The following is a 13,843-nucleotide window of genomic DNA, read 5'->3' as shown; positions in this document are numbered from 1 at the left end:
TTGGATGCACGGTTTTCAACTCTTCTTAGTTTCTGAAGCAATATAAAGTCAAATGCAGTGCCCTTCAGTAGATTAATGGTTAAAAAATTCACACTGAGACCTCAGTTGATAATAAGGTGAAACGGCAGTAGAAACTCAGATAGTACAATCAAGATAATTATAAATGCTAGCCCTCCCTTTCCCTCAATTCCTTTGAATATTAGGTTATCTAATTTATTTGAAATTAGTAGAAATACCTGCTGTTATAATCTGATTTTAGATGATTTTTTAAAAATGATAAGCTACCCTTATCTTGGAAACCTACAGTATAGTTAATATTCATATAATCAAATATTTCATTTTTTATGATTAAATAACTACTTTTTGCTCTCAGAATAGCTTCAGTGAAAACTGAGCGTCATTGCCTACAGACACATTTTTTTCATCTGCCTAAGGACTTCTTTTAAGCCATTTTAGATGTACAGTATCTATAATCCTTATCTATTAATTATACCTTTCCTTATGAGTCTGTTTTTAAAATCTTTTAGTAGTCTTTATTTCCTTCTTGTTGTTTGTCCAATATCTTTTAGTACCTCACTTGTTCCAGAAACAAGGAAAGATAATAATAAGAACCTGACCATTCTCATATATGTAAAGATTCTCTAAGAGTTCAATTGGTTTTATCATCAGAACTTATTTGGAAACAAATTAGTTTCTTAAATAAAAGATATTCAAAAGTTTTGTATGGTATATTTACTTGACTATGTATCTTAATAATTTAAAATCAATTTGTGTTTTTTTTAAATAAGAATTATTTTATTTTCAGATATCAGCTTTAAAAAGTTAGTAAATAGCGAACTTGAAAGTACCAAAACAAAACCATACTTCTAGAAATGAAACTGTATACTTGAAAGCAAAATACTGATATATGTTTTAAAGAGCAGCCTAGACATGGACAAAGAAAAAATTATTCACTGAAATATAAAACTGAAGAAATCAGCATAAATATAGCATAGAAAACAAAGAAGTAGCACCATGAAAGTGAATTTAAGTACAATGAAAGGTAAAATGAAATTTTAAACATATCCATTCAAAATCCCATAATGTGAGGATAGAGAAAACATGGCAGAGGCACATTTTAAAAAGGAACACCTGAGAATACTTTATAGTTGGTGAGGAATGTATTTTGAAAGAAACTGGCAGTGTTATTTGATTCATCATACTCCAAAGCCAAGTAAGGGTGATAGAAACACCTTATGCACCATTTATTTATCCATTTTAATAGTAATTATTGTATCATTTTAATATACGTGATAATCTCCACTAAAAATTACAATATATTTTTCAGTTATGGTCATGTTTTATTGAATTTTTTTACTTTACAAACAATCATACTATTTGGAACAAAGAGAAGTTTAATAATTTTGCTGAATCACTGGAAAAATTCAGGTTACCTTACATAGCTGATTTATTATTGTTGTCATCATTGCTACTGTTGCTATTATTGACTAGCTGTTCTCGTTGACATGCCTATGTGAGTGTGTGTGGTGTAGAGAAGACGGAAAAACTGTAAGAACACTGTCGCAATAGGCTCCTTAATGGTCGAGGCCAAGCCTGCTCCTAAGCACCTTTGATTCGGCAGGAGGCAATACTAGAGATTGTTCTTGTTACTTGTGAACACTCTCAAAATATAAACAAAACAAAGAAAAACCCTTAATAATTCACAAGACCGTCATGCAATATTATTATAAACAGAGCAGTTTGTGGACAACACAAATCAGAATGCCAGATCCCAGATCAAGGTAAGTAGGGAAGAATTTTGATTTCTGAGAAATAGCAAGAATGAATGAATTTAATAAAATGGCTATGAAATTCAGGATCCATGTGTGTAACTGAGATTGGATCAGTGGGCAAGTTCAATGTGATACCTGAAAGTGATTTGCAGCCATTTGGGTTATCAGGTTGAATTTTATAGCCATCTGTACAGAGGCACTTGTAGGTCCCATATGTATTGATGCACTGCTGGCTACATGGAAAGCCCGTAGAGCATTCATCAACATCTACACACATTTTACCATCATCCTTCAGTTGGAATCCAGGCCAGCATTTGCACTGCAGAATTAAAAACAAGCATAATCAATTCATACCATTGTCACTGTCTTTTCTTATTGGATATCCCTTTAACATGACTGAACCCACAAAAGGTAATGGCAAATCTTTCTGTCACACACACAGAGATTAAACTTCAATAAGCATTACAAATATCATATAAAGTTAAAGTTAAAAATCTCTGAAATATCTTCATTTGAACATCTGAGGTTGGGAAGATTATAAAAGTTAACTGATATCACCTTAGCCATGTGACTAGAGAATGACAAATACAACAGAACTGAACTGTCAACTTTCATTCCTGTTCTATTTCATTACATTGTCTTTTTTAGAAGACTTTAACTGTCATAAGAATTAAACCTTACGTGGAACTTTGAAGATTACTAACATTACCACATGTTATTTTATTAGAGCCTTACAGAAATTTATTATGTAAGTATTATTTTCCTTAGTTAACTGATGAGAAACCCAGAGGAACAAAGGTGAAGTTGCCTAGATAAAACCAGGAGGAGAGTTGAGGCTGTCTGTAATTTTTTAACACATAGTAAAGATAAATTAATATTTATCAACTGGGTCTGATTCCATAATCAGGTATGTTGATGTTATCTGGAAAAATAATAATAACATAGTTTCTCCATCATTATTAAATACATTTGTATAATCAAATCTTTTCTTCAGCACCTGTGATCTTCCACAGGAGCTTCTGAGGATGATATACAAAATTTACTAACTGGCATGCCAATTCTGAGTACAATGTCATGCAAAATATGTTTTTGAATTTCTGGAGAAAATAAGGTGCTATGATTGGTCACTGTGTTTCAGTTCTCTATTCAGTCCCTGACTGCCAAGAAGCATATGAAAATTCTAATTATACAAAATGAATCTATAATTGGCCAGAAGATTATGGTCATATTAACATTTACCAAGGCTATTTAGTGGTCTTTGAATAAAGAAAATTGGGAGTATTGTGTGGGACAGTGAATTAAGAAAGAACTTTAAGTTATTAAGAGTAACTACTAGTTAAGGGTTAGCCATAGTAAACATTTCATAATTTAGATAATTTATTTAAGGATAAAGGTAACAGAAGAGCTTTTTATATTTTTAGGATAATATAGGAGATACATATATACATATTGTTAAATAGTCAGCCAACAATTAATCGAGGCTAGAATTTTTTTAAGTACAAGAAGGTATTTATTACTAGGAGGGAAAACATCAACTTCACCTGAAGCTGTTCAAAAGATAAATACCTCTTTCTAAGTCCTTTTACAAGAACTAAATCTCTGTAAGTTCTTAGCACTTTATTCTTTAACAAATTTCACCAATATTTATCTAACAATCCTAGGCAATAATAAAGGATTGTGCTGTGTTTAATCAATAAAACCCACTAGCAAGCCAACAAATCAAAGCAAAAACAACACTTTGGAAAAGTAGGATTGTCACAGCCTAAGATATGATAAGGGCAGTTTGGGTAAGTCCTTCTTATATCTTAGGCAGTGGCAATACCACTTTCCCAAGTAATTAAGAAGTAATTAAGAAGACTTAACTTACTACCTGATGTAGAAAGGCAAGAGGATAAAATCTGAAGAGAAAGAAACATCAATGGAGCTATCAGCTATTAAAGTGTGTATACATTTTTGGGGGTACCCTGTATGTTACCAGAATTATTAAAAATAGGTATTTTTAAAAATGAGAAACTGACAGGATACAAGAAGATGCCACTGAGAAGGACTGGAAATTAGACCCTGTAATCGATCATGTGGTCAGGAAGCCAGAAGACGCATAGGCAGACACAGGGCAATGCTAAATTCAAGGGCACTTTAGAACAAACGAAAAGAAGTTGCATAAACTATGTCGAATCCCTCTCAAAAAGTATAAAAAACTTAAACAGTGTCCCAATTTTAACAGGATTTCCGAAAATCACTTTGAATGGCTAATATCAAGGCTTATAGAACTACAATATCAAATAGACAACTTAGATAAAACCACATTTATGGAATATTAATTTCCTGAAGGTAAAATTGGTAAATGCTACTGAATGTATTACACATTTCTATAAGCAAATGGAATTGGGATGTTTAAGGTTTACAGTAAGTTTTTTAATTGTTTATATACTAAAAATATTTTTTAAAAAATAATTTACTGCCCTAACCGGTTTGGCTCAGTGGATAGAGCATCGGCCTGCAGACTCAAGGGTCCCAGGTTCAATTCCGGTCCAGGGCACCGACCTTGGTTGCGGGCACATCCCAGTAGGGAGTGTGCAGGAGGCAGCTGATTGATGTTTCTCTCTCATCGATGTTTCTAACTCTCTATCCCTCTCCCTTCCTCTCTGTAAAAAATCAATAAAATATATTTTGAAAAAATAATAATTTACTACCCAATCCAGTAACCTTGTCATGACAAAAACATTTTTACTCTTAAATTATTAATAAACATCTATGAGACATTCTACTAGCCTGACCTATATGAACAAAATGAAAAGGAATAATAATCACTTGCATATTCAACAATAGATGAGAGATTCATAACGGTTTAAAATTTATTCACCTTCATTTAAAAAGACAATTTTTATGAAAGTGAGATTTATATATATTCAATGTCATTTTAATTTTCCTACTCATCAAGAACTATTTCAAATTTGTCTGCTTTGTGTTAATTTTCATATCAGATCATAAAACTGGAAGAAAGAAACATAGCAACCCAAATTTACCTATTACATTCAGGAATATTTTTGTGCAGTTTTTAATGTGATATTTGACAAACTGATTATTTTATTTCTAATGAATACATTAAAACTTCTTTCTCTCTCAGAAGTATTTTTTTTTCACACGGTAAGTTTCCGTTCCCTTCAAAATAAGATTCTTGCTTTAGTAAATGTTATTACTCTCTTTTGAATAGATATATTGTATGTGTTTTACAGCAAACATATAAATTGTTCACATTTCATAAGATCTAATTTTTTATTTCATCAGCAATTTTAATTTTATTGTAGAATGTGGATTTCTTGACATGTACTGCTGATAATGTATTGAGAAATAAGTTATTGGATTGTTTTCCCCATTTCCTGAAAAAGAAAACCCCACCATCTGACATTTTTCCCCCAAATAGTTAAACATTTTTTGTACATAGACTTTTTACTCAATTTCCTATCAGTAAATATATATGTAAAATATGTGCTTGAACCTTTGCTTAAACCTCTTATTTATGATTCTAAACTTAGCTCCTTAAATTTTTATACCGGTCTGTTTCCCACAGTAGATGTTTCATTTTATTCATCGGTTTTGGCATGTGTATATATTCAGGAATATTACTCACAGAATTCTGTCAGGTATCATATACAAAGAATTTTTGTATTATGAAGTAGAGTGTCTATTTCAACTAGAATTCTCACTTAAATCATATCTAGAGAAGTCAAAATAAAAACACTGATATTTTAAAGGTATGGAAAAACAAATATTTTTGTGTAAGGAGTCTTATAAAGGGATTAAAATAGTATGCTTTAACGTATTTTTCAGGGTGACATCTACTGCTACCAAAAGTAATTTTCCAAATATAGCATATGCAGGCATTTAAAAAAACATTAAACCTCATTTTGAATGATATGGCAAAAGGTTATAATTGATACTCTATAATTTTTAGATTTTACCACCAAGATTGTTATGACAAAGTTTAAATACACACAGACTAAACACAAACTACTTGAAATTTACATTTTGGATATACGTATTATATGACACACATATATATCCTATAGCTATATAGACTTATAGTGTATATTATGTAGACAGAACTAAATAATTAATTATAACCTATGACTTAAAATTTTTAGTTTCTGGTAATAATTCTATGACATATCCCCTGCTTTTCCAGGAAAAATTTCTATATTGATTGTAAATAAATAGCTAACATATTTTTATGCTTCACTGGATTTCAAATACTTACTGACAAAATTAATTATTTGATACATAGTCATCTCATTCAGAGCTATCTGGACTCGTTGTCTTGCTTCCTTGTTACTTACAGGATAGTGTTCCTGAGTGAGTGTGTGTTTTATGTTTTTCTTGTTTTTTCCTCACCGGAGGAGATACTTATTGATTTTAGAGAGAGAGAAGGGAGGGAGAAAAAAAATGGATGTAAGAGAGAAACATTGATCGGTTGCCTCCCATACATTCCCCGACTGGAATCAAACTTGCAGCCTTATGCTGTAAGGGACCATAAGACACCAGCCCAGGGCTAATTACTGTAGTTTTTAGATTGTATCTACATATAGTAAAATCCTGATCAATGTAGTTAAATTAATCATAATGACAGAAATACAGAGATTAAAAATGGCAACACGGTCATTTGGCTGAATTGACCATTATAAAGACCTGGCTTGTCATAGAATGTTAAGGTTTGTAGGAAAAACGAGCCTTCTGTACAAAGCACACATTTTTTTCTCTATCATCCTTCCTTAGTCGCAGCTGAAACACTTTTAGTGGTGAGAAATAATGCAGCTCATTCCAATATAAAGAGTTCTGACCTTAGAAGAATGTTCCTCATATTGAACAGAATCTGCCTCCTAACTCTAATCCCAACCTTTGAAACAACTCAGAGTAAATATGCTGCCTATTGCAGTGCTTCATATACTTGAATAGAGCCAATTAGTCATCTTCATTCCAGGCAAAACGTCTTCCAAAGGTGTGTGTTCCAGGCCCCGTATGCTTCTGGATGTACAAATTTGAATACACTACAGTTTGTCAAGGTTTCTCTTAAAGTGCCATGTGCAACACGTCAACAGTACCCCAGGTACGTTCCGATCGGTGCCACACTTAGTAGAACAACATCTGACCTCTGCAGTGGCCCTAACTGCCATTAGACTCCCTCTGTGTTTGTAAGAGCCATGCCCTATTGTGATTCACATGGAGCTAGTGCTCAGTTAAAAAAAAAAACAAAAAAAAAACACCACTATTTCCAATGAATTGCTACCCCGGAGACTTTCCCAACTTACACAATCAATTTACCGAATACACAACTTTAATTTTAATATTTTGTTTGTTTGCATCCTCTATTTCAATGTGAATGAAGCAGATGCTTTAAAATGCTATTTCTGTCCATCAGTTTTGTCAGTGAAACACTCGCTTCAGGAAAATGGTACTAAGAGAAAGCAATTAGACTATCAGGCATGATTTATTTTGTTAATGTACCTGCACTCAGTTCTAATACCTCAAATGTTCTGTTTTGTTTTGTTTTTCTTTTTCCCTGCTCATATGAAAAAAAAATGTGCTCTCCAGTATTGTGGTAAATAAATGATTAGCCCATTTAACTTCAATTGTGTATGGGAGGGAGGATGAGGGAAGAAATGGGAACTTAGGAATTACATACATATCTAATGCAGCTATTAATATAGCAGTAATCTTTCTAAACACTAAGCTTCTCTTTCTTATTTTTTTCTTTATGTTCAGCATATATTGAAAAATATTTTGATTTTTTTTGTCTTCCTGAGTATATTTTCACAAAATTACACCACATTATTATTATGGGTTGCATATATAGAAACTCTCCATTTAAATAATTTTGCAAACACATACATATATATCTATATCTATCTATCTATCTATCTATCTATCTATCTATCTATATATATATATATAATTTGTTGTCAATCCTCACCCAAGGATATTTTTCCAATTGAATTTTAGAAAGAGTGGAAGGGAGGAAGGGGGTGCAGGAGGGAGGAAGGGAGGGAGAGAGAGAGAAAAACATTGATGTGAGAGAGACATATCAATTGGTTGCTTCCTGCATGCACCCCAAGTGGATCCAGTGGTCAAAAGTGCAACCCAGGTATGTGTCCTTGACTGGTAATCGAACCTGTGACCCCTTGGTGTGAAGGCTGAAGCTCTAACAATGGAGCCACACTGGTTAGAGCCCTACAGTATTTTGATGCCTTTTATATTTGACAGCTATATTGGATTAAAAAGTTTTTGTTACCCCCAAATTAAGTTTTTAATTGAATTTACTTGGGTGAAATTGGTTAATAAAATTATACAGGTTTCAGGCATACAATTCTACAACACATCATCTGTATATTGTATTATATGCTTATCACCCCAGGTCAGATCTCCTTCCGTCACCATTTATCCCCTCTTTGCCTTCTACCTCCCACACCTCCTTCCCTCTGGCAATGACCATACTGTTGTCTGTGTCCACGAGTCTTTCTTTTTTAAATTCCATTTTATTTTTTCCTAATCAAATTCTAATGTATCTGGTGATTTGCTATTTTTGATGAATACCAACCTTGTAACCAACTGGGAGGTCCTGGCAATCTTGAGAACATCCACTGACTTTCTTACTCAAACATTCATTTATGTGGCAGTTTTTCTCATCTGAGCCATCACCACAGTCATCCTTATTGTCACAAAGACCTCCACTGGGAATGCACCTGCCATTTTTGCACATAAAAAATGAACTGTTGCATGACTGTTCTGGAAAAAGAAAATAAAATGAATGGAATATAAAGGGCATGCCATTGTTTTTATACTACAGTTGTTGAAAACATTCACAAATATGATAAATTATCTGTCTAAAATCAGAGTAAATATATGTACATGTAAAATGCTTTCTATTTACACACAAAATATAGAAAACCAAAAGCAAACTACACTTTTGCTCAACCCACTGTACATTGCTTTATCATGAAAATTAACAATCAAGACAAGAGTCTATAGCCCTGGCCAGTGTGACTCAGTTGGTTGGACATTGTCCCATGCACCAGAAGGTTGTCAGTTGGATTCATAGTCAAGGTACATGCTGGAGTTTTGGATTTGATCCCCATTTGGGAGCATAAAGGAGGCAGCCAATCAATGTTTTACTCTCACGTGGATGTTTCTATCTCTCTCTCGCTCTCCCTTCCTCCCTCTCTAAAAATCATCAAGAAAGTTTTTTTAAAAAACATGCATCTATAGTAAAATTAATGAAATATTTCTGTCTCATCTATAGTGTGACAATTGAGATCAAAGTGTAATGATAGTTTGACATTTCCCTGAAGCCATAGGTCTCTGTGAAATTAAATGTCACTAAAAATTAAGAATCCAGAATAGGTAGATATTCCTCATTTTTTTCATCTTGGAAATATAACATTGACATTTAAAAATCAGGGCATAAAAAAGCCATTTTTAGTGAAAAATAGTTGTTCCATATATAGCCACAGAAAGTAGTCCAGGTTTTGCAGCTACTCTTATCATGATGATTTGAATGTTACTCATCATTCAACATGATAAAAGAAAACTTATTAACATGCAAACTACATGAGTAGTTTTTTATTTTAAAATACATGACTATGGCCAGGTGTGCCTTGGTGGTTGAGCTTCAACCTATGAACCAAGAGGTCACTGGTTCAATTCCAAGTCAGGGCACATGCATGGTTGTGGGCTCAATCCCGAGGTGGGGGCATGCAGGAGGCAGTCAATCAATGATTCTCTCTCATCACTGATGTTTCTATCTCTCTCTATCTCTCCCTTCCTCTCTGAAATCAATAAAAATATATTCTAAAAATTTGACTATGTATTCAGTAAAGAATGGTGAAATTATCAATAAACCAAGTTTGGCTATGTATATAATTAGTTAATATACAATTTACTTTATTTTCCTAAATATGAATAACACAGACTTTCTCTCAGTAAATCTCAACTTCTTTTATGTTTGAATTTTTGAAGTGTAGCCGGGAAACTTTATTCACATAAAATAATGTATTAAGAAAAGGTGACCTTTTTGAAGGGGCAGGGTGATGGATTCATCAGGTTTGTTGCCTGAAATCTTCATGTTTTTAGCACATACTAAATTTATAAAACTAGCTTCAAAACATTATTATATTTTGCATAGTGTCACTAGATACATCAATGCTTAATGATTTGCATGTCCTTTCATTTACTACCATACTAAGCAAATCAGAGTCACAATTTTGCTATTAAAAAAGACAGATTTTTGGAATAAGCATAGCTTCATATATTTTCTGTACCTGCACTTCTGCACTTTGGGTTTAAAGGTGCTTCATCAGAATGGTCAGGGCAGTCGAAGTCTCCATCACACTGCCATTGCGTATGTAAAAGACATCGTCCATCAGCACACCTGAATTCTTCTGCATTACATGGTCGGTATTCTAGAGACAAAGAAATAAAGATTCTAATTTATATTATTTATATAATTAACATTATTCATATTTTATTGATTTTTTTTTTTTTAACAGAGAGAAAGGGAGAGGGAAAGAGAGTTAGAAACATTGATGTGAGAGAAACATCAATCAGCTGCCTCCTGCACACCCCCTACTGGGGACAGAGCCCTCAACCAAGGTAAATGCCCTTGATTAGAAATCAAACCCAGGGACCTTTCAGTCCATAGGCTGACACTCTATCCACTCAGCCACACCAGTTAGGGCTATAACAAACATTATTTAGAACTGCAACCTCTAATCTACACTATACCTGATTAACCATGTGGATTACCAGTGCCTCCTATGAGAAATGTTTCTATTTCTATCTGGGACAGTGGTCATACTTGCAAGAAATATTTGTGGCTGGGAAGTAGCACTGAAGTCCAGAAAATAAAGTTGTAAACAAGGCACTGTTACTGTTTCTAGAGGAGAACACAAGAACGCAGGACTCCATTATACCATCTCTGTTCACCTATTAGCTATATTCTAAAGGGTTCCCTTAGAATGAAAAACAGATGGAAGCTATTAGAATTATCTTTAAGACCAAGCTCGGTTAGGTGCAGTACTAGAGCTTATGGATGAACCGATTCTGAGTTATAACGATACTTCTCAGAAGCTGTAATGTCATGTTTATGTTTGGGAATCAGCATTCAAAGTGTAAATAAATTATTTAGACAAGGGAAATGAAAATCAAATTAGAGAGCAATAAGTACAAGAAGTATTGTAATTATATATTGATTCTTAGATGCATTGAAAAGCTTTATTAAAATCACAATATTAGCCCATCAGTTGTTAATCTTCATATCTATGCCTGACTGTGAGTAAAATTCTTTTAATTGTGAATGTTACCAAGTTTTAAATTAGATTTCTCCCCTAATTTTGTAATAATAAAACCTGTCATTTCTATTATAAACTTTCTGGTAAATCTAAGCAAATAGTCTATTTTTGGAGAGAGAAAATAAGATTTTTATGGTTTAAAAAAATAAACAAAATTCTAATAAAAAAGTAATTCAACAATGATCACTTGAGATATCTAGCACTTTGAATGGCAAAAGTAGATAGTTCTAACTCTCCCCAACTTCCTTAATGTTTTTTCCCTCCCTCTCCCTGAGCACTAGTTCCTCCTTTTGTGTTACTAAGTCTATTCAAGGTTCTCCCAGCCCCAAAACAATAAAGATCCATTGACATGACTCTTAACAACATATCTCTCTTTCACTTCCACTTACTTTCCCCCAGTTCTTCTTTGATTCATTAACATCTACATTCTGAAATTCCTCAGAGCTAAGACACCAAGTGACAAGTGTCAAATCCAAAGGTGTCTCTTACTAATCTACTTCATTTTCTTGTAGTCTTTGACATCATTGACCACACTACCTTGGTTTCTCTCTGCTTTCCCCATTTTTCCCTATTTCTGTACAAAGTCCTCTATTGTTCCACCCCAAAGTGTTGTAGATGAATCCCTAACTTCAATCTTCAGTCTATTGCTATCTCTCTTTTCCTTTCTATATTGTTGAGTATATTCTATATATATATATATATATATATATATATATATATATATATATATATATATATATATATATATATATATATAAATTTATTTTTACTAATTTCAGAGAGGAAGGGAGAGGGAGAAATAGAAACATCAATGATGAGAGAGACTCATTGATCAGCTGCCTCCTGCAAACCACCCACAGGCGACCCAGCCTGCAACCCAAGCATTTGCCTCAATCAGGAATTGAATCATGACCTCCTAGTTCAGAGGTCAATACTCAGGTAGATTCCCTGAGACCCTGCCCCACCCAAGCTGTGCACAGAGGCTTTTGCATATGAATGGAATGCATATGACTGGCCCCTTGCAATCTAAAATTACCTAATAAATTGCAGCTGGGTCTGAGAGACCCAGAACTTCCAAAAGAAGGCCCACAGCAGCTTGCATTGCTTCACAGCGGCCTTATCTGGGCACCTCCAAACCCCAAACAAAGAAGAGGAATCTGCAGATCTCTTCGTAGTTCCTGCTGGGTAGCCTCAGGAAGAGGCTAAATTAGCACCTCCTTAGAGATCCAAGAGCCAGTGTACCCAGTGGTCAGAGTGGGACCATCCAGATTACAACTCCTCAGATCCATAAGGGACACACTAGGGGGCAGACTCAGTGAGCACCAAAGCCCCACTGAAGCAAGTCTTGCCCCAGAAGGGTGTCTCCAGCACAGAAATTCTCCCACCATAGACACAGCTGATTCTCACAGCCAATTGGCCTGGAGGTCAATTCCTCCCAGTGATACCTACAACAATCAAGGCTTAACTACAACAAGACTGTGCACAAAACCCACAAAGGGGTGCACTAAGAGTGTCCACTTCAGGTACTTGGGGAGGCTGAGCCACTGGGCCCTATAGGACACCTAGCACAGAAAGCTACACTATCAACACAGAGAAGCAGCAAAAATGCAGAGACAAAGAAACAGGTCACAAATGACAGAAATGGAGGAAAGCAAACTACTGGATATAGAGTTCAAAACCACGTTTATAAGGTTTTTCAAGAATTTTATGGAAACCGCCAATAAATTTAGTGAGACCTTCAAGGGTATGAAAAGGGACCAACTAGAAATTAAGCATACACTGACTGAAATAAGAATATTATACAGAGATCCAACAGCAGACTAGAGGATCGCAAGAATCAAGTCAAAGATTTAAAATACAAAGAAGCAAAAAACACCCAATCAGAAAAACAAAAAGAAAAAAGAATCCAAAAAAATGAAGATAGTGTAAGGAGCCTCTGGTACAACTTCAAGTGCACCAACATTTGAATTATGGGGGTGCCATAAGAAGAGAGAGAGCAAGATATTGAAAACCTATTTGAAGTAATAATGACAGAAAACTTCCCCTACCTGGTGAAAGAAATAGACTTACAAGTCCAGGAAACGCAGAGAACCCCAAACAAAAGGAATCCAAAGAGGACCACACCAAGACACATCATAATTAAAATGCCAAGAGCAAAAGACAAAGAGAGAATCTTAAAAGCAGCAAGAGAAAAAAGTCAGTTACCTACAAGGGAGTACCCATAAGATTGTCAGCTGATTTCTCAATAGAAACTATGCAGGCCAGAAGGGAGTGGCAAGAAATATTCAAAGTTATGTGTAGCAAGAACCTACAACCAAGATTACTTTATCCAGCAAAGCTATCATTCAGAATTGAAGGTCAGATAAAGAGCTTCACAGATAAGAAAAAGCTAAAGGAGTTCATCACCACCAAACCAGTATTATATGAAATGCTGAAAGGTATCCTTTAAGAAGAGGAAGAAGAAGAAAAAGGTAAAGATAAAAATTATGAACAACAAATACATATCTATCTACAAGTGAATCTAAAAATCAGGTGAATAAATAATATGATGAACAGAATAAACTGGTGAATATAATAGAATCAGGGACATAGAAAGGGAGTGGACTGACAGTTCTCGGGGGGAAAGGGGTGTGGGGGTGCAGGAAGAGACTGGACAAAAATTGTACACCTATGGGTGAGGACAGTGTGGAGGGTAAGGGCAGAGGGTGGGCTGGGAACCAGGTGGAGGGG

At 34.4% G+C, this 13,843-nt stretch overlaps 1 protein-coding gene across 1 annotated transcript in view; it reads right to left on the bottom strand.

Annotated features, from left to right (window-relative positions):
• Positions 1 to 13,843, bottom strand: part of LRP1B (LDL receptor related protein 1B) — a 1,379,523-nt gene that overhangs the window by 234,551 nt on the left and 1,131,129 nt on the right. Inside the window, exons 54-56 of the mRNA XM_036320679.1 lie at positions 10,085 to 10,225; positions 8,365 to 8,552; positions 1,908 to 2,091 (exon numbers count right to left, since the gene is read on the bottom strand). Coding sequence (XP_036176572.1) covers positions 1,908 to 2,091; positions 8,365 to 8,552; positions 10,085 to 10,225 — 513 coding nt within the window. The remainder of the gene's footprint in view (positions 1 to 1,907; positions 2,092 to 8,364; positions 8,553 to 10,084; positions 10,226 to 13,843) is intronic.

The sequence above is a fragment of the Myotis myotis genome, unplaced genomic scaffold, assembly GCF_014108235.1.
Source record: "Myotis myotis isolate mMyoMyo1 unplaced genomic scaffold, mMyoMyo1.p scaffold_m19_p_8, whole genome shotgun sequence".
NCBI lineage: Eukaryota > Metazoa > Chordata > Mammalia > Chiroptera > Vespertilionidae > Myotis > Myotis myotis.
This window is presented reverse-complemented; position numbering and strand designations above follow the sequence as displayed.